Source organism: Nerophis ophidion, linkage group LG19 (assembly GCF_033978795.1).
Source record: "Nerophis ophidion isolate RoL-2023_Sa linkage group LG19, RoL_Noph_v1.0, whole genome shotgun sequence".
Taxonomy (NCBI): Eukaryota; Metazoa; Chordata; class Actinopteri; order Syngnathiformes; family Syngnathidae; genus Nerophis; species Nerophis ophidion.
The window spans coordinates 13024060-13046995 of record NC_084629.1 but is presented as its reverse complement, the minus strand read 5'-3'; the positions used below and the strand labels follow the sequence as shown (position 1 = coordinate 13046995).

General features: G+C 40.1%; 1 protein-coding gene across 9 annotated transcripts in view; it reads right to left on the bottom strand.

The window, feature by feature from the left end:
- The window catches only part of myo16 (myosin XVI), a 351216-nt gene that overhangs the window by 179211 nt on the left and 149069 nt on the right, over positions 1-22936 (bottom strand). For all 9 annotated transcript variants that reach the window (XM_061879193.1, XM_061879191.1, XM_061879188.1 and 6 more), the window contains 4 exons: positions 17317-17467; positions 11966-12116; positions 8914-9024; positions 651-716 (listed from right to left, as the gene is read on the bottom strand). In XM_061879193.1, the coding sequence (XP_061735177.1) occupies positions 651-716; positions 8914-9024; positions 11966-12116; positions 17317-17467 (479 nt within the window). The remainder of the gene's footprint in view (positions 1-650; positions 717-8913; positions 9025-11965; positions 12117-17316; positions 17468-22936) is intronic.

The window sequence follows — 22936 nt, the reverse complement described above, 5'->3', positions numbered from 1 at the left end:
ATCATCAAAATGATTCCCAAGCGTGGCACACGCTACTGCTCAATGCTCCCCTCACCTCCCAGGGGGTGAACATGCGGATGGGTCAAATGCAGAGGACACATTTCACGACTGTTGGGACTTTAACTTAAATAAGTAGTACTTGAGTAATCTCTGTCTTTTTTTGACAATACTGCAATAATATCATACCGTGAGAATTTGATATCGTTACATCCCTTCTGGAGTGATAATGACCCTCTCTGTGTCTTCATGAGGAATGTGGGTTTTTATTGCAACTTTGAAATAAAGTTGACTCATTGGCTGATGAATATTATAAAACAAGTTCTACATGATGTAATTTACTGGGAGTAGCATTTTTCAGTATCTGTACACCCATTGTTGCTGCACCCCTAATGCTTTATGCACAGTCAGGCTCTGTATCGTTGACAGGAAGACTGCATTATTTATCAGCCACAAGGTCCATTCCACATGTTTATGTCTCTTATTATTCAGCATCCATTATTGTGGAATTTGTAATGTGCAGTGCATCGGTCGTCCAACATTGCGTTCACATGGTCCAAAACAGGCAAATTGAACATTAGGAGACTGTGTAATGTACTTTTCTGCAAGTCTAATAATACCTCTTACAGTAAGTCAATTAACAAAAAACTTACCAAAGTGGAGTAGATGGGCAGCTCTTTGTTTGGGTTGACCAACAAAAGAATGTGTCCAATATAAGTCTGCACACAAAGAGAAAAAAAGCTATGGTCATCTTTAAGTCAATATGTTCGGAGAACAGATGCTGTAAAGCGGGGGTGTCAAACTCATTTTAGATCGGGGGCCACATGGAGAAAAATCTACACCCAAGTGGGGCCAGACTGGTAAAATCACAGCACGATAATTTAAAAATAAAGACAACTTCAGATTATTTTGTTCGTTGAAATATAGAACAAGCACAATCTAAAAATGTACAAATCATAATGTTGTCTTTGTTTACCCTTACATGTTACGATTAATAGTATTCTACCTTTATTTGTCCTTATTTATATTTTTTGAATACCTGATAATGTTTATCTGTCAACTCATTGGTGTTAATTTCCAATCCATCAAGATAAAAAAAAATATATCAAAATCAAATTACAGGATGTATAATTTTCCATGTCTGATGTACTAACATCATCTGGTTTATTATGTCCATATGTAGCATCTACAAACATACAAAGAATTGCAATTGCGACATCCAGTGGACACATTTAGAACAGCAGTTTCTCTCATTCAAAAATTTCAGGTACATTTTTATACTTAGCAAACTCATCCCGTGGGCCGGATTAAACCTGTTCGCGGGCCTGATCCGGCCCTCGGGCCGTGCGTTTGGCACCCCTGCTGTAAAGGAAGAACAATGCCAGCTTAAACAGCAAAGATGACTTTAGGGATGATCACGTGTCAATAAAGACAGCATTTGCGCTCTCCAACCAGATGTACACTTAATAGAGAGACTGAAGCCCTTTCAAAAAATAACACAGTTGGGAGCTTTTAAAATGAGAGTCGCTTACAAAGACTCCCATCGGTCATTTGAGAGCTAGTCGAGCTAAAAAAAAAAAATGCTGGTTCAAGATTGACGACATGAACATTTTAAGTCTAAAACTCTTTTTTTTAACTTTGGATCCTGCACCATCTGATCTAGCCTTTGAACGTGAACTGAGGAGGCCTGCTCAGATGAGAGGTGAAACGTCGTCCAAGAGGGCTTCACGGTGGCAGAGGGGTTAGTGCGTCTGCCTCACAATACGAAGTTCCTGCAGTCCTGGGTTCAAATCCAGGCTTGGGATCTTTCTGTGTGGAGTTTGCATGTTCTCCCCGTGAATGCGTGGGTTCCCTCCGGGTACTCCGGCTTCCTCCCACTTCCAAAGACATGCACCTGGGGATAGGTTGATTGGCAACACTAAATTGGCCCTAGTGTGTGAATGTGAGTGTGAATGTTGTCTGTCTATCTGTGTTGGCCCTGCGATGAGGTGGCGACTTGTCCAGGGTGTACCCTGCCTTCCGCCCGATTGTAGCTGAGATAGGCGCCAGCGCCCCCCGCGACCCCGAAAGGGAATAAGCGGTAGGAAATGGATGGATGGACGTCGTCCAAGACAACTTGAACAGTCCAGTTGCCATCAATTCCATGCAGTGAGATAAAAAAAAAAACCTGGATAAAAGAGAATATTCACTGGCATGCTTTTTAGACAATATTACCAGGAACGGTCAGTAACACCTCAACCATTGTTAATGATGGCTGATATCATCCCCCAGCTCAGATTGCTGCTCTCCTCAGGGGACGGAGAGTTTTATATATATATATATATTTTTTTTTTTAGCAATATACTGATCTCTCATCTATGCTGGCAACAGGAGAAAGACCTCTCATCAAAGCACCATCTTTGACCACCCTGCTGAGAGCATATGGAGCATCCTTTGTCCACACTCCATCGCTGTTCAAGGGGGTCTTTTTATAACAAAGACAATTGGTATATACGCCATGTATAAGAAAACAATTTAATCAATAAAAAAACACTACAGTTTTTCTTTCTTTCTCTTGACATGGCAGCAACGGTTATACAGTTTAATGTATTTTAGTTTGTTTTTACTCCGTTTGTATGGTAATACTTTTTTCTTTAATAATTGTATTCATTTCAATTTAATTAATTCTATATTCATTAGTATTTATTTCTGATGCATTAACTCATTGTTCTGCGATGAGGTGGCAACTTGTCCAGGGTGTACGCCGCCTTCCGTCCGATTGTAGCTGAGATAAGAAACGGCGCCCCCCGCAACCCCAAAGGGAATAAGCGGTAGAAAATGGAGGTATGGATAGATAACTCATTGTTAACCCTATTTTATTTTTCTTATTTTTATTTTCTTACCAGTCTGTCTAGTTTTTTACATTCTTTATTATTCATTCTACCTATTAGAAAATATTTGGGTTTTCCCGATTTTATATTAATATGTATTATCGGTCCGATATCAGCATAAACAAAGAAATATCGGCTGATTTCAGCTTGCATCTAAAATCTCTAATATAGACGTTTACACAAGCACACCAGAGAATAATTTCGCTACACCTAGTGTGTGTGTGACAGTCATTGGTACTTTAATTTAACAAGGCTTGTCTTTTCTTGTATGTTAGATAAGTCATTTACAAAAGGCAAACATGGGAGGCTATAGGCTACTCGGAACTCGCAGCTACACTACAACTAAGCACACAATAGCACAAACTATTCATACAGAATACATGTCCTTATTTGAACAATATTTTAGTCTAAAACAGCACATTTGTCAATTTAAACAAGTATCAAATATTAATAGTTGCATATCCATCCATCCATCCATCCATCCATCATCTTCCGCTTATCCGAGGTCGGGTCGCGGGGGCAACAGCCTAAGCAGGGAAACCCAGACTTCCCTCTCCCCAGCCACTTCGTCTAGCTCTTCCCGGGGGATCCCGAGGCGTTCCCAGGCCAGCCGGGAGACATAGTCTTCCCAACGTGTCCTGGGTCTTCCCCGTGGCCTCCTACCGGTTGGACGTGCCCTAAACACCTCCCTAGGGAGGCGTTCGGGTGGCATCCTGACCAGATGCCCGAACCACCTCATCTGGCTCCTCTCGATGTGAAGGAGCAGCGGCTTTACTTTGAGTTCCTCCCGGATGGCAGAGCTTCTCACCCTATCTCTAAGGGAGAGCCCCGCCACACGGCGGAGGAAACTCATTTCGGCCGCTTGTACCCGTGATCTTATCCTTTCGGTCATGACCCAAAGCTCATGACCATAGGTGAGGATGGGAACGTAGATCGACCGGTAAATTGAGAGCTTTACCTTCCGGCTCAGCTCCTTCTTCACCACAAGTATCAAATATTAATAGTTGCATATTACTTACACAAACAGGTCTTCAAGATAGAAGTGTGATAGAAAGTATCCAGTAACAAACGTGTCCGCATCATTCAACTTTAGCGTAAAGTCCTTAATTTAATTAATTATTATGAACACTAGGTGTTTCAAAAAACTAATAAAAAAAAAAAAATCCACTTCAAAATAATAAGTCTTCTATAAGGTGAGTGTTTTTCATATCTACCACTGTTCTGAGTAACTTCAATTAATCAAACCTTTTCGAACATTACTAAACTACAAAATAATATGTATGTACTATAATTCGTGCTGATATCTTATTGGATCAATGTCGGTATTGGTCAAGACTCAAGGCTCCAAAAATCCCCTTAAGAGCAGGGAAACCCGTGAAACAGGCTTGAAGTGAGGAAATAGCCCTCTGTTTTTTTTCCTGACCTAACGTTTATACATATATATCTATATATATATATATATATATATATATATATATATATATATAGATATACATATATATATATATATATATATATATATATCTATATATATATATATACACATATATATACAAAAATATATATGTACATATAAATATATATCTACACAGATATATACATATATATATATACACACATATATATATACACATATATATATACACGTATATATACACACACATATATATACACACACATATATACACACACACATATATACACACGTACATACATATATATATATATATATATATATATATATATATATATATATATACACACACACATATATATATATATGTATAAACAAAAAAATATATATATGTATACACATATATGCATATAAATATATATATACAGTGGGGCAAAAAAGTATTTAGTCAGCCACCGATTGTGCAAGTTCTCCCACTTAAAATGATGACAGAGGTCTGTAATTTTCATCAACGGTACACTTCAACTGTGAGAGACAAAACTTGAAAAAAAAATCCAGGAATTCATATTGTAGGAATTTTAAATAATTTATTCGTAAATTATGGTGGAAACTAAGTATTTGGTCAACCATTCAAAGCTCTCACTGATGGAAGGAGGTTTTGGCTCAAAATCTAACAATACATGGCCCCATTCATTCTTTCCTTAACACGGATCAATAGTCCTGTCCCCTTAGCAGGAAAACAGCCCCAGAGCATGATGTTTCCACCCCCATGCTTAACAGTAGGTGGTTGTTCTTGGGATGCAACTTAGTATTCTTCTTCCTCCAAACACGACGAGTTGAGTTTATACCAAAATGGATACATGGATGATACAGCAGAGGATTGGGAGAATGTCACGTGGTCAGATGAAACCAAAATAGAACTTTTTGGTATAAACTCAACTCGTAGGAATTTTTATTCTTTAAAATTCCTACAATGTGAATTCCTGGATTTATTTTTCACATTCTGTCTCTCACAGTTGAAATGTACCTATGATGAAAATTACAGACCTCTGTCATCATTTTAAGTGGGAGAACTTGCACAATCGGTGGCTGACTAAATACTGTTTTGCCCCACTGTGTGTATATATATATATATATATATATATATATATAGTATATATGTATACACATAAATATATCACAATGAAATAACTACTCTGTATTAAATTGAGAAAACTTATTGTGAAAAAAAGGGGTTATGGTAAGGCACTGCCTTTCAATGCGATTGTGTCTTAAAATTTCCTTTAGAAACACCAATGGGTAAATATGTCAGATATAATATACATATGACTAAGTGTTTTAAGTGTGAAACAAAACACATAAGCATGTCCTCCGCCCCTGCTGGTGAAATTACAGTCTCTTGCGTCAAGTGCGTTGCCACGTCTGCGTGATTGCAGCATTCTATCTGGCATTGCTGTCCTCCCTCTTCACACACATTAAATGGCATTTATCTCCTCTTCCAACCATGTACCCCTGCTGGGCCTCCAAAATAACACACTTCCATTTTACAAAGCGTGTGTATGTACTGCTTTAAAGTGTGATGTCCCAGTGGATGGACATGGGCCACAGTCTAGTTTTATAGGAGAGGTGGAAGAAATGGCATTCATGTGAAAATGGGGCAATTGTGGGAGATGAGGGCAATTTCAACCTGAAATATATGTCATGCCCGGCTCTGCCGGTTAGTGTTTGGGGCACTTTGGTCCTCCGACCCGCAGGTGGAGCTGGTCTGTGAAGACGTGCAACATCTCAGAGGGCTGCTGATTGGGCGGCCTATAAAAGGCCTCCCATCAGCATGCTCTCTCTGTCATGCTCTCTCTCTTTCTCTCTCTCGTCCCACAGGCACATTCGTTTTTGTGACCGTATGGTCACGGCAACGACGGCCGGGATTAGCACCACACTAACACCCTTTTGGGACAACACTCATTTACTGATACATTCCTTGGTTAATTCACATTACTGATCACTGATACATGTTGTAAATAAAAGATCTGTTGGCTAAAAATGTACAAATCGGTGTGGTCTCCCTTAATGTTACAGCCACTAACAAGCCAGTGGTTGTGACATATGGGGGCTCGTCCGATCTTTGGTAGTAACTTTAGGCTATGGTAATTCCTTCTACTGGCTATGGCAGCGTAGGAAGGTGCGTAGAGCTCTTTGTATTGAGTATTCCTTCTACTGGCTTTTGGAGCGTAGGAAGGTGAGTAGAGCTGAGTTACTAATTGTGTACTGCTGATAGTCAGTTGGGGCCTGTTATCAGTTAGTTAATTGGGGGATCTACTGATTTGTACTTTTGAGGCTTTGTTTGACCGTGCAAGTGTAGGTAGACACTGAATTGTTTGTTCCAGCCATCTTGGTTGAGTTTCATTGCAGTTTGTAGCATTGCATTCAGCCTCTTAGGAGCTGTCGCCTTTATCCCCATCTAGTACGGGTTCTAGGTTCCTGCTGTCACAGAGCCTGGGCGAGGGCACCGCCTTGGAGAAACGGCTGAATCGGCTTTGTCGGGATGGTACGTCTCCACAGGTATTGGTGAGTAAATGATCCTCGTCCTCGGGCTCTGTGTGAAAATAGATTAGTCTAGTGGGGGGAAAATGTTTAGGGGGATGCTCCGAGGTTAGTTTGCTGTGTTAACATAACTGTAATGTTTTAGAGACCTGGTTAGATTGGTTGGAGAGAGAGAGCCTAGCGTAATTAGAGCTAGTTTTTGGTTGGGTTGTTTTTTTCAGTAGTTTCATTGTTGGTTTGGTACAGTAGCCAGATTGGTACTGACGGCCTGGGTTGAGCAGGATGGAGGCTTTTGTGGAAGCACCATCTGAGAAATTGTTGTTTGCCCTTGATAAGGAACAGTTGTTGCAATTGGCAGAAAAGTATGGCATGGAATTGTCATCAGCCATTAGAACTGGTAAGAAGGGACCCTTGCGTGACTCCATTCACGAGTTTTTGTGTGAGCAGAGCATTTTGCCTTCAGGAAAAGGTGGTGACGCTCATGTGAAGGGTATGTCAGAGCCTATGCAGTCAGAGAGGGTAGGCATACTGACTTTTGAGCAACAAAGAAAGAAGAAAGCACTGGTTTTAGTCCAAATGACCTAGTCTTTGGCCACAAAGTCCGGACCTCACTGTCTGTTTTAAATGCCAATCTGGATCTGCAGAACACTCCCGTCAGTTTCACTGAGTATGTAGATGGTTTTCGTCGTAGGCTGTTGCTTGCATGGAAAGAAGCAACCGAGCATTTGACTAAAGCTCAGGTGAAAATGAAGCTGCGTTATGACCGTAAAGCGAAGATCAGAGTTTTCAATCCAGGTGATCAAGTTTTAGCTTTGCTGCCCATTCCGGGGTCACCATTTACAGCAAAATACTCTGGTCCATTTACGGTTATGAGCCAAGTGTCAGATCTCAATTATTTACTGTCAACTCCTGATCGTAAACGATCACAGCAACTGTGTCATGTGAATTTACTCAAGCCTTACCACTCTGCAGGTTCCGACAAGGCGGGTGGGATTGCTGCGAGTCCAGTGGGTCTAGCCGTTGGGGTTGGGGAACCGCTCAACTGGCCGGAGGTGGCAGCTTGGGATGACGTGCGCGCACCTGATGATTCAGTGTTACACGGGCGCTTAGATAATACTCAGCAGTTAAAGGAGCTAGATAGTCTCCTCGGTCATTTAAGTGAGGTACAGCGTAAACAGTTGTCGGATTTGATTTTTGAGTTTTTGCCTTTGTTTTCCGACACTCCAACCTGTACCACACTAATTGAACATGACATTGACTCTGGACCAGGAGGTCTAATCATCTCCACTCACTCCTAACCTGCGGTTTTTCTCTGTTTCCCTTAAAGGTCGCTGTCCGGGTACCAGGATTTGCTGGGTGCAGGGAAGGTCGGAGGGGAAGGAGGGTGTTTGGGATGGTTTGGGTTCTGGTTGGTCTGGGGTGGAGGGGAGGTGCGTCAGTGGGACTAGAATATAGCTACTGGGGCTACTGTAGTTTTTTGTTTTCTATTTTTTGATGGTGCTTCAGAGACCCAGTTAACACGGGTCTCTGTTTTTAAGGGGGGGGATGTCATGCCCGGCTCTGCCGGTTAGTGTTTGGGGCACTTTGGTCCTCCGACCCGCAGGTGGAGCTGGTCTGTGAAGACGTGCAACATCTCAGAGGGCTGCTGATTGGGCGGCCTATAAAAGGCCTCCCATCAGCATGCTCTCTCTGTCATGCTCTCTCTCTTTCTCTCTCTCGTCCCACAGGCACATTCGTTTGGTGACCGTATGGTCACGGCAACGACGGCCGGGATTAGCACCACACTAACACCCTTTTGGGACAACACTCATTTACTGATACATTCCTTGGTTAATTCACATTACTGATCACTGATACATGTTGTAAATAAAAGATCTGTTGGCTAAAAATGTACAAATCGGTGTGGTCTCCCTTAATGTTACAGCCACTAACAAGCCAGTGGTTGTGACATATAGTAATGGATTTTCCACCTATCGATCAAAATGATATTGATGTTGTCATTGTCAGCAGTATGAATTGTGCAACCATCTATAGTGGTTACACACTCTTGGATTGACACAAAAAAAATAAGTTGGAATAATTGAGACTTACGTAAATTTGATCATTGCCGAAACGCTTCTGCATCTCGTAGAGGAGGCTGCTGTCCGTCAACTCGCTGAGAGACGCCAGGTCATCATTGGGGGCTGGAGGCATCAGCTTCACCTGTGGAGAACAGCAAGCAAAAACGTTAAATCCGCATTAGCCTCGTAATATAAACGGACATCCTGTTCCAAGAACCATTTATGCACAAATGATCAAATACAGAACTGAGTTTTTTTCTAAGAAAATCATGTTCATTCTTTTAGTATACGGGTACTCTCAGTATATTGCGGTGCAGACATCACAATAAAGTACTACAATAAAGGTACTGTTAAAGTTGAAATGCATGGTTGTAAGCTAAGATAATCTACCCCGTTGGGTATATGATATTTTATATGTTTAAAGGGAAATATACTGTCTTATATCCAAGTCAATAGTGTATGAGTGTGGCCTCTCAGTATACTCTGGTGCAGTTTGACACTACAAGTAACTACTAGAGCAGGGGTGTCAAACTCATTTTAGATCGGGGTCCACATGGAATAAAATCACGGCACGATAACTTAAAAATAAAGACAACTTCTGGTTGTTTTCTTTGTTGAAAAATAGAACAAGCACATTCTGAAAATGAACAAATCATAATGTTGTTGTTTTTTTACACTTACGTGTTGCGGTTAATAGTATTCTATCTTTAATTGTCGTTATAAATGATGTGATAATGTTCATCAGTCAACTAGTTGGTGATCATTTTCAAACTATCAAGATACAAAAAATATGAAAATCAAATTACAGTATGTTATTTTTGTAGTTTGATCATTTTCCTTGACTGATGTACATGTGTTTGTCAGTATTGGGGTCCCCACCTGCTCCGCCACTTTATGTCATTTCATGTACATATTCATGTGTAGGGCAGTTGAGTCAGACAACAATGTAATTACCGTATTTTTCGGACTATAAGTCGCAGTTTTATTTCATAGTTAGGCCAAGGGTGTGACTTATACTCAGGAGCGACTTATGTGTGAAATTATTAACACATTACTGTAAAATATCAAATAATATTATTTAGCTCATTCACGTAAAAGACTAGACGTATAAAATTTCATGGGATTTAGCTATTAGGAGTGACAGATTGTTTGGTAAACGTATAGCATGTTCTATATGTTATAGTTATTTGAATGACTCTTACCATAATATGTTACATTAACATACCAGGCACCTTCTCAGTTGGTTATTTAAGCGTCATATAACGCACACTTATTCAGCCTGTTGTTCACTATTCTTTATTTATTTTAAATTGCCTTTCAAAAAATATCTATTCTTGGTGTTGGGTTTTATCAAATAAATTTCCCCAAAAAATGCAACTTATACTCCACTGCGACTTACATATGTTTTTTTCCTTCTTTATTATGCATTTTCGGCAGGTGCGACTTATACTCCGGAGCGACTTATACGCCGAAAAATACGGTAATGGTCCGACGAACTCGACTCGCAGTTCTGTCCAGATTTTCATCCGGTCTGTGGAACCATTGGCCAGTAAGCCTGTGTGGTGGACATTGAATATTGTGGAGGGTATTTTATTAATTTTATTTTTATACAAGATTTTAAAATAAAAAATATTTCTGCTTGTATTTCTTTTATTTGGGTTTTATTGTTCTATGGATTATTTTTCTGTGATATGGATCCCCTTTGGTCTGAAATAAAATGACTACTACTAACATCCATCCATCCATTTTCTAACGCTTGTCCCTTTTGGGGTCGCTGGAGCCTATCTCAGCTGCATTCGGGCGAAAAGCGGGATACATCCTGGACAAGTCGCCACCTCATCGCAGGGCCAAAACAGATAGACAGACAACATTCACACTCACATTCACACACTAGGGCCGATTTAGTGTTGCCAATCAACCTATCCCCAGGTGCATGTCTACTAACATCATGTGGTTTATTTTGCATTGTCTACAAAGGTACAAATAAATGCTATTGCGACATCCAGGGGACACATTTAGAACAGCAGTTTGTTTTATTCCAAGATTTCAGGTTAATTTTTATACTTAGCAAACTCATCCCGCGGGCCAGATAAAACCTGTTCGCGGGCTTGATCTGTACGTTTCACACCCCTGTACTAGAATAAAGACTTTGGGAAAATAGAAACGCATGTTTGTAGACAACCACAATTAAACCCCCGACCTATATTTCAATTGTTTATTGTCACAGTTGTGTATGGTTGAGCTAGTCGTGACCCCAGGATACAGAGAGATAGATGGCAACGCGCATTAGAGTTAATTTTTGAGAAAATAAACGGTAGCAAACACCAGGCTAGTGCAGAGTAGGCAGCGGCAGCAAGGCATGCAGCGGAAAGACAAACTGACACAATGCCATTATCCAGCGCCGACAAGTGAACCAGAAAGATGACTTATTCACCAAGTGAAAATTGTTGTGCTAAAATGGAGAATTGTGGAAATACAACACAAAAAGTAGAAAGTAAAAAAAGCACCCAAAAATAACCAAAAATCCAAACTTCTATGTGGGACCAATGTTGAGATCATGGATTTACCGGTGTTAATGCTAAACGGTGGCAAAACTCCCAACAGCTAGTATTACCATTCTGAATTAAAATGCTCGTAGAATTGTAATTGGCAACCACACTTCTATAAACTCGGTGATGCTGCGCATTTCCTGGAAAAGTGCCATATTTTCCGGACTATAAGGCACTACTTATTGCCCAAGCTTTGAACCCTGCGGCTAATAAAACGACGCGTCTAATTTATAGATTTTTATTTGCCATAAAGTTTTGTTTAAAAAAAAGAAAAGAAGAGTTTTCATAAAACAGTGACAGACTTTGAAAAGGTATGTTATTGTTGTATTAAATACACATTGCAGCCGGAGCAACTAAGCTATTCAATTGATGATAACCATGATCATTTTAGTCGCAATACCAGTGATGTGAATTTGTCACACTGTTACATTAGATAACAAAAAATCTGCACTTGATACACAATATACAGTAAATGTGATCCCAATTAAAAAAAAAAAAACAACCTCTGGGGCTGATTTACCAAAGAACTTTTACCTGCTCCAGTTTGCTTGTTCCTGAGCTGAAGGGGCCGTCCAGGACGTTATCCAGCGATGGCTGCCGACTGAGGCCCCCGCTCCCTTCTCGGAACATCGCCCACTTTTCCAGGAGGTTGTCCCTTTTTGCGATGGGGAGCCTAAAATGGTTCCTGTTGGGTAGAAAGTAGGTATGGGCAATATGACCTAAAACCTATATTGCGATATACAGTATATTGCAGCCTCTTGAGATCACGATACATATAACAATATATTATTTGACATAGAAATGATAATACAACCATTTAAAAACCGGTAACAAAGGCTCCTAATTTTTCTGCTGACATAAACGGTAACTTATTTCCAGTTGTATTATTTCCTCAAAATATGGTATCAATCTACTTGCTAATTTACTGTTAATATCTGGTTACTTTCTGTTGTAATATGTTTCTATCTACACTCATTTTAAAATGTAATAAACACCAATTCTTCTCATTTGGATACTTAACATTTCAGGCCAGTGTTTCTTAACCATAGGGCCAAAACATGTCTGCTTCTCAACTGTGGTCCGTAAGGGCCGCAGCAGTATTCAGTTGTAATACATGTTTCCACCACTTGTGGCAGTAATGACGATATATATCAGAAGAAGTGTGGAGCTAAAGCTATAAAGAAGTTTTTAAGCGTGAAAATTGTGACTCAAGTGATGAAGCTTGATTTTCATTTGCACTTTCAGTTTTTTAAAGAAACATATGTACTATATGGGGCAGTATAGCTCGGTTGGTAGAGCGGCCATGTCAGCAACTTGAGGGTTGCAGGTTCGATCCCCGCTTCCGCCATCCTAGTCACTGTGTCCTTGGGCAAGACACTTTACCCACCTGCTCCCAGTGCCACCCACACTGGTTTAAATGTAACTTAGATATTGGGTTTCACTATGTAAAGCGCTTTGAGTCACAAGAGAAAAGCGCTATATAAATATAATTCACTTCACTACTATAAGTATTTAATATTAATTTAGTTGGAATGTATTTCTTTTAACAGTTTGTACATTTATTTTTCAATGTCCACTTATTTTTCAGTTTTTTGAATCCCTTCCTTTGCAGTATATTCAATTAGTATTTCATTTGTAATTAGCCTGACTTAAGCCTTGATAATAATCTTTGTGACTGGTTTCATACCATTTCACAAGGTTTAATATGTTAAATAGTAAAAAGGTTAGATATAATTATTGAATACTAATGAAATCAAAAGTCAAAATACTAATTCATCATTAATATTCGAGTGGGTCCCAGGCCCCTCTGTAGTGGAAAAGTTGGGCCCTGATGGCAAAAAGATTAAGAACCCTCGTTTAAAGGGGAACAAATCCAGGCTCGGGATCTTTCTGTGTGGAGTTTGCATGTTCTCCCCGTGAATGCGTGGGTTCCCTCCGGGTACTCCGGCTTCCTCCCACCTCCACCTGGGGATAGGTTGACTGGCAACACTAAATTGGCCCTAGTGTTTGAATGTGAGTGTGAATGTTGTCTGTCTATCTGTGTTGGCCCTGCGATGAGGTGGCGACTTGTCCAGGGTGTACCCCGCCTTCCGCCCAATTGTAGCTGAGATAGGTGCCAGCGCCCCCCGTGACCCCAAAAGGGAATAAGCGGTAGAAAATGGATGGACGGATTATCACAATTTCAAAAGGGTTAAAACCAATAAAAATCAGTTCCCACTGGCTTATTTTATTTTTCAAAGTTTTTTTAAATTTTTTACCCATCACCCAATATCCCGAAAAACTGCTTCAAAGTGCCTGATTTTCACCATCGCTATATCCACCCGTCCATTTTCCTGTGACGTCACTGCGTGATGCCAATACAAACATGGTGGATAGAACAGAAAGATATAGCGACATTAGCTCGGATTTCAGCGGCTTAAGCGATTCAACAGATTACGCATGTATTGAAACGGATGGTTGGAGTGTGGAGGAAGATAGCGAAAACGAAACTGAAGAAGAAACTGAAGCTATTGAGCTATATCACAACAGACAGCGGCAACAAAGACGAATTCGGCAATCGCCTTCTAACCAACGATTGCATCTTTTGACAACTGGTGCAACTTGAATCCGTCGATTGGTATGTGTTTGTTTGGTGTTAAATGTGGGTGGAGGGAAAGGCTGGATGCAAATATAGCTACAAATGAGGCATAATGATGCAATATGTACATACAGCTAGCCTAAATAGCATGTTAGCATCGATTAGCATGCCGTGACCATTGATATGTCTGATTAGCACACTCCACGTAAATCAACTTGAATCCGTCCCTGTTCGTGTTGTTACACCCTCCGACAACACACCGACGAGGCATGATGTCTCCAAGGTACGGAAAACAGTCGAAAAAACGGAAAATAACAGAGCTGATTTGACTTGGTGTGTGTAATGTGTTTGAGAAAATGGCGGATTGCTTCCTGTTGTGACGTCACGGGTGAAAGGTCATCGCTCCGACAGCGAACCATTGAAAGGCGATTCAATCGCCAAATTCACCCTTTTAGAGTTCGTAAATTGGTTAAAAAAACATATGGTCTTTTTTCTGCGACATCAAGGTATATATTGACGCTTACATAGGTCTGGTGATAATGTTCCCCTTTAAGGAGATATTACAAATTTAGGTATCGATCCAATACTAAGTAGTTACAGTGGTAGTATCGGTCATACCAATGCTGATATTGATACCTCAAATTTTCAAGATCATTGGATGATTTTAATTTTGTATTACAATTATAATCAGACAAAAACACGGGATGAAGATGTAACATCCATCCATCCAACCATTTTCTACCGCTTATTCCCTTTCGGGGTCGCGGGGGGCGCTGGCGCCTATCTCAGCTACAATCGGGCGGAAGGCGGGGTACACCCTGGACAAGTCGCCACCTCATCGCAGGACCAACACAGATAGACAGACAACATGTAACAATATCATTTAAAATATAAACATTATTTCCCACCATTGGCTCTGCTCTAAAATGTTTTTTGCCCTTAAAACCCTTCTGTGTCCAGGGATTTGTTTCCTGAGTTTGTAAACGATAACCAAAATGACAGAAGATTTTTTAAAATAATAACAAAACATTGATCTAACCACTGTATTGTAAACCATTTGCTGATAATTTACTTGGTATTGTTACTGTTGATATTTGTATCGATCGTGGGATCTGAGCCGAGGATGTCATTGTGGCTTGTGCAGCCCTTTGAGACACTCGGAATTTAGGGCTATATAAGTAAACTTCGATTGATTGATTGATCAATCCACCTTTGTTTGCATTCAAAATCTTTAGCTTAGCGGTTAGCATATCGTGCTAGGGTGTGTAGTATTGCATGTTGAGCTATTCCTCCTCCTCCTCCGGGATGACACTTGTATGAAAAAAAAAAAAATGAAAAAAAAACTTCATTTGCCGTTATGGAGGGGAGGGTAACTGACTTAGAAGTGGCTTGGCTTCACTGTGGAGGGACATTAGCCACGAGCGAGAATGCTACAGTGTATTTGTTTGCTTGTCGCTACCAAATTTGTGGGACTCTGCTAAACTGTGTCAGCAACATACATTATCACAGTATAACGATACTATTAAAATCTTTATTAGCGGCCAAATTGGTATGATTTATATGGTATAAATAGTAGAAGCATTTAAGTCTCACCTTAAAACTCATCTGTATACTCTAGCCTTTAAATAGACCTCCTTTTTAGACCAGTTGATCTGCCGCTTCTTTTCTTTCTTCTATGTCCCCCCCTCCCTTTTGGAGGGGGTCCGGTCCGATGACCATGGATGAAGTACTGGCTGTCCAGAGTCGAGACCCAGGATGGACCGCTCGTCGGGACCCGGGATGGACCGCTCGCCTGTATCGGTTGGGGACGTCTCTACGCTGCTGATCCGCTTGAGATGGTTTCCTGTGGACGGGACTCTCGCTGCTGTCTTGGATCCGCTTGAACTGAACTCTCGCGGCTGTGTTGGAGCCACTATGGATTGAACTTTCACAGTATCATGTTAGACCCGCTCGACATCCATTGCTTTCGGTCCCCTAGAGAGGGGGGATTGCCCACATCTGAGGTCCTCTCCAAGGTTTCTCATAGTCAGCATTGTCACTGGCGTCCCACTGGATGTGAATTCTCTCTGCCCACTGGGTGTGAGTTTTCCTTGCCCTTTTGTGGGTTCTTCCGAGGATGTTGTAGTCGTAATGATTTGTGCAGTCCTTTGAGACATTTGTGATTTGGGGCTATATAAATAAACATTGATTGATTGATTGATTGATATATCTTCTATATGGGCTTCACGGTGGCAGAGGGGTTAGTGCGTCTGCCTCACAATACGAAGTTCCTGCAGTCCTGGGTTCAAATCCAGGCTCGGGATCTTCCTGTGTGGAGTTTGCATGTTCTCCCCGTGAATGCGTGGGTTCCCTCCGGGTACTCCGGCTTCCTCCCACTTCCAAAGACATGCACCTGGGGATAGGTTGATTGGCAACACTAAATTGGCCCTAGTGTGTGAATGTGAGTGTGAATGTTGTCTGTCTATCTGTGTTGGCCCTGCGATGAGGTGGCGACTTGTCCAGGGTGTACCCAGCCTTCCGCCCGATTGTAGCTGAGATAGGCGCCAGCGCCCCCCGCGACCCCAAAAGGGAATAAGCGGTAGAAAATGGATGGATGGATGGATATCTTCTATATCGCGCAAGGAGAAAATGGATGTTACAGCGTCTTACAAGAGTGAGTACGTCCCCTACATTTTTTAATTTATATAATATTTATAAACTCAGGAAATATGTCCCTGGAGCCATGAGGACTTTGAATATGACCAATGTATAATCCTGTAACGACTTGGTATCAGATTGACACCCAAATTTGTGGTATCATCCAAAACGAATGTAAAGTATCAAACGGCAGAAGAATAAGTGATTATTACATTTTAACAGAAGTGTAGATAGAACATGTTAAAAGAGAAAGTAAGCTGATATTAACAGTAAATGAACAAGTAGATTAATAATACATTTTCTACCGCTTGTCCTTAATAATGTTGACGAAATAATAGAATGATAAATGACACAATATGTTACTGCATATGTCAGCAGCTAAATTATCCTTTGTTTGTTTCATCAACATACATTACTACGATAAAACGATACTATTAAAATCTTTATTAGCGACCAAATTTATATAATTTATATCGTATATATCTTCTATATCACACAAGGAGAAAATGGAAGTTATGGCGTCTCACAGGAGTGAGTACGTCCCTTACATTTCAGCATCAGCTTCGATACGCTAGATAAGCTCCTGTAATAAAATGTGATGGGTCCATCAAATTTTATGAGAAACCATAGCGGGGAAAAGAGACAGGTACACGTTCCACAGTCCACTTACAGTTTCTTGACCGGGGTACTGAAGTCATTTGATCCGGTGTCATCACGTTGGTCCGTGGAGAGCAAAGGAGTGGAAGGGTCCTTCAGCCTCTGCAGCCAAATGGTCTCTCCATTCAGAAGCAAGTCAGCTATGTGCTCTGATGCAGCAATATCTGGGTATAAAAATCATACATTTTAGGCAGATATACAGCGGTGGTCAAAGGTTTACATACACTTGTAAAGAACAATGTCATGGCTGTCTTGAGTTTCCAATCATTTCTACCAGTCTTATTTTTTTGTGATAGAGTGATTGTAGCAAATACTCGGTCACAAAAAACATTCATGAAATGTGGTTCTTTTATGAATTTATTATGGGTCTACTGAAAGTTTGACCAAGTCTGCTGGGTCAAAAGTATACATACAGCAATGTTGATATTTGGTTACATTTCCCTTGGCAAGTTTCACTGCAATAAGGCGCTTTTGGTAGCCATCCACAAGCTTCTGGTTGAATTTTTGACCACTCCTTTTGACAAAATTGGTGAAGTTCAGCTAAATTTGTTGGTTTTCTGACATGGACTTGTTTCTTCAGCATTGTCCACATGTTTAAGTCAGGACTTAAGGAAGTCCATTCCAAAACCTTAATTGTAGCCCGATTTAGCCATTCCTTTCCCACATGAGACGTGTGTTTGGGGTCATTGTCCTGTTAGAACACCCAACTGCGCCCCAAGACCCAACCTCCGGGCTGATGATTTTAGGTTGTCCTGAAGAATTTGGAGGTAATCTTCCTTTTCCATTGTCCCATTTACTCTGTAAAATGCCAGTTCAATTAGCAGCAAAACAGGCCCAGAGCATAACACTACTACCACCATGCTTGACGGTAGGATGGTGTTCTTGGGATTAAAGGTGTCACTTTTCTCCTCCAAACTTATAGTTGGGTAAACAGCTCAATTTTTGTTTGATTTGACATCACATGGAAAAAGATAAGACCTTCAGGAGGAAAGTTCTGTGGTCAGACAAAACAAAAATTTAGCTGTCTGGCCACAACACCCAGCAATTACAAAATTGATGGATGGATGTTTGGAGGAGAAAAGGTGAGGCCTTTAATCCCAGGAACACATTTCCTACCGTCACGCATGGTGGTGGTAGTAAAATGCTCTGGACTTTTTTGTTGCTGCCAATGGAACTGGTGCTCTATAGAGAGTAAATGGGACAGTGAAAAAAGAGGATTGCCTCCAAATTCTTCAGGACAACCTAAAACCATCAGTGAGGTGGGGTCTTGGGTGCAGTTGGGTGTTACAACAGAACAATGACCCCAAACGCATGTCGAAAGTGGTAAAGTAATGGCTGAATCAGGCTCGAATTAAGGTGGTAGAATGGCCTTCCCAAAGTCCTGACTTCAACGTGTGGACAATGCTGAAGAAACAAGTCCATGTCAGAAAACCAACACATTTAGCTGAACTGCACCAATTGTGTCAAGAGGAGTGGTCAAAAATTCAACCAGAAGCTTGCCAGAAGCTTGTGGATGGCTACCAAAAGTGCCTTATTGCAGTGAAACTTGCCAAGGGACATTTAACCAAATATTAACTTTGTTGTATGTATACTTTGGACCCAGCAGATTTGGTCACATTTTCAGTAGACCCATAATAAATTCATTAAAAAAAAAAACACACTTCAGGAATGTTTTTTGTGATCAACAAGTATGTGCTCCAATCACTCCATCACAAAAAAATAGGTGTTGTAGAAATTATAGGAAACTCAAGACAGCCATGACATTATGTTCTTTACAAGTGTATGTAAACTTTTGACCACGACCGTATTTCACACTCAAGCGCCACTTATTGGACACGGAGGCTTCCTTGCAGCTGATGACCCCTCTGACTCTCATCACTTACTTCCTTGCATTGTATGGATGCTGAAGAATGGACGTAGGGCTCTAACAGAGAAAGATGGGCAAGGAGGGGGATTGGGAGCATCTCTGAGGGGTTCTCTTTTGTGTGTTATAGGCCCACAAGATGAAGGGGTGGTTGGGGGGCGGGGGGTTATTGATTGATGCAGCCAGAGAAAGTATTCACACTGAATAGCCAAAGGCAGACCCTCTATCTACCAGTTGAAAGGTTAGAGAGGTCTCCTGCCACTTAGTATCAGTTTGGTTTGAGGCGGTCGGTTTTCCAAGTCAACATCCCGACTGTTTAACTATAAAACTGGACCAGCTTACAAACAACAACAATGAAGAAGAATTTGGGGCACCTGGCAAAACTTCATCTGAAATTGTGATGAAAATGAGAATTTAAGACAGGATTGTTGACAAAGTCAAACAAAAAAATGTAATATTCAAAATAAATATGATGTTTTATATGATTAATTTAGTGTTTAATATATACACAAATTAAAACAATTATCTAAATTAACAAATAAATTAAACAGGAAATGGGGACGGCGTGGAGTGGTTGGGAGAGTGGCCGTGCCAACAACCTGAGGGTTCCTAGTTCGATCTCCAGCTTCTACCAACCTAGTCACGTCCGTTGTGTCCTTGAGCAAGACACTTCACCCTTGCTCCTGATGGGTCGTGGTTAGCGCCTTGCATGGCAGCCCCCGCCATCAGTGTGTGAATGTGTGTGTGAATGGGTGAATGTGGAAATAGTGTCAAAGCGCTTTGAGTACCTTGAAGGTAGAAAAGCGCTATACAAGTATAACCCATTTACCATTTTAAATAGTTCATTTTAATAAAATTCTTCCAAATGTAAATTTTTAATTTCAAGAAATAAATTATTTTTGCTAACACTTTAGTATGGGGAACATATTCCAAGTAACAAAGACTTAATTTAGAGTTATTTGGACAATATCCATCCATCCATCCATCCATTTTCTACCGCTTATTCCCTTAGGTGTCGTGGGGGGCGCTGGTGCCTATCTCAGCTACAATCAGGCAGAAGACAGGGTACACCCTGGACAAGTCCCCACCTCATCACAGGATGAGGTGGTTCCTCTAGTGTCCTATTTGGACACTAGAGGAACATAAAAGGGTTAGGGTTACTAATAAGCAATAATTCTGAGGTTATTGAGGGATGACTCTTAAGTCAATGGCTTACTGGTTGTAATATAAGGCCATGCAGAATAAGGCATTAATAAATACTTAATAATGACTAATTAATAGCCAATATATTACTAATTTGCATGATAATAAGCAACTAATTAATGGTGAATATGTTCCCCATACTAAAGTGTTACCGTAAATAATTACATAAATAATTTAAATGAACCAATGCATTAAATAATTAGTTTCAATAAAATTCTTACAAATGTAATTTTTAATTAAAAAAACTGATTTTTTTTATTAATTAAATTTGCACTGAGAATGCGGTGTAAATTAACCCATTTATTTTTTTTAACAAAAACAAAAAAATATCGTTGTCGAAAACAAAACCAACATGATTTTGAATCGGTGGTTCGTTAAAAAAAATGTTTTCTTTGGTTTTGTTATTTATTTCGCACATGCCTACAAATTTACAATTTTACATTTTAGCATGTCCAAACAAAACGGTGAGAAGAAGGAGAGTTGATTTAATCTGACCCCCTTTCACACGTTTGTTCACACCCTGTCCTGGTAGCAAGTTATACTTTATCATTTTTTATACTCTATAAAAATAAGGTTTATAAGGTATTATACTCCATAATCAACATTTTGTATGATCCTAACTGACTATTTTTGAAACATGATTAGTGAGGGAAGCAAACTATTGTAGTTATTACCCATTACTCAGCATCAAGGGGTTGGAATTGGGGGTTAAATCACCAGAATGATTCCTGAGCGCAGCCATTGCTGCTGCTCACTGCTCCCCTCACCTCCCAGGGGCTGGAACAAGGGGATGGGTCAAATGCAGAGGGTAATTTCACCACACCTAGTGTGTGTGTGACTATCACTGGTACTTTAACTTTATTTCTACACAATAACTTGGATATGGTCACACTTACAAGCACTCAAGGATATGTTTGTTCAAGAACACAGTTTTCTTTATTCATATTTTTTGCCACCTCATGTTGAATATTTTTCATAAGAGATTTCCAGTTAAGTGAATGTTTCATTTATTTAGCAATTAAATTATGTTGAATTAATGTGTCCCCTTACCTCTTCCCCTATTATAGAACCAACTAATTCCTGGTTACTAAAGGACACATCAATTAATCAATTTCCTTTATTTAACCAGGTAAACACTCATTGAGATTAAAATATTGGTAACACTTAAGTATGGGTAACATATTCACCATTAAATAGTAGCTTATTAACATGCAAATTAGTAACATATTGGCTCTTAATTAGTCATTATTAAGTACTTATTAATGCCTTATTCTGCATGGCCCTAACCCTATCCCCCTGGCCCTAACCCCAACTCTAACCCTCTAACCCTAACGAAATAACTCTAAATTAAGTCTTTGTAACTTACAATTTTTTTCCCTAGTGTCAAAATAAGAATATGTTCCCCGTACTACAATGTTGCCAAAATCTTATTTTCAAGAGCGACCTGACAAAGCTAGGTTGATTGGCAGCACTAAATTGGCCCTAGTGTGTGAATGTGAGTGTGAATGTTGTCTGTCTATCCGTGTTGGCCCTGCGATGAGGTGGCGATTTGTCCAAGGATGTACCCCGCCTTCCGCCCGATTGTAGCTGAGATAGGCACTGGTACCCCCCGCGACCCCAAAGAAAAGTAAGCGGTAGAAAATGGATGGATGGACCTGACAAAGCGGGCAGGCACAAACAAACGTGCAGTCGGGTTGCGATATTCAAAGTCGAAGTTAACGAGCAAATACATCACAAAACGTCTGTATTTTTATTAGTGCTACATCTTAATATGGGGAACATATTCACCATTAACTAGTTGCTCATTAACATGCAAATTAGTAACATATTGGCTTTTAATTAGTCATTATTAAGTACTTATTAATGCCTTATTCTGCATGGCCCTAACCCTAACCCAAACCCCAACCCTAACCCTCTAACCAAATAACTCTAAATTAAGTCTTTGTTACTTACAATATGTTCCCCTACTGTCCAAATAACTCTGATTTAAGTCTTAAAATATGTTTCCCATACTAAAGTGTTACCAAAATCTTATTTTCAAGAGCGACTTGACAAAGACGGCGGAACAAAAAAACATGCAGTTGGGTTGCGATATACAAAGTGTAAGCTAACTCGCAAATACATTACAAAACATCTGTATTTTTATTAGTGCTACATTTTAGTATGGGGAACATATTCACCATTAACTAGTTGCTTATCAACATGCAAATTAATTACATATTGGCTCTTAAATAGTCATTAAGTACTTATTAATGCCTTATTCTGCATAACCCTAACCCCAACTCTAACTCTAACCTCCTAACCCTAACTCCAACCCTAACCCTCTAACCTAATAACTCTAAATTAAGTCTTTGTTACTTACAATATGTTCCCTTATAGTCCAAATAACTCTGATTTAAGTGTTAGAATATGTTCCCCATACTAAAGTGTTATCAAAATCTTATTTTCAAGAGCGACCTGACAAAGGCACATACAAACATGCAGTCTGGTTGCGATCTACAAAGTGTAAGCTAACTAACAAATATATCGCAAAAACGTCTGTATTTTTATTAGTGCTAAGTATTGC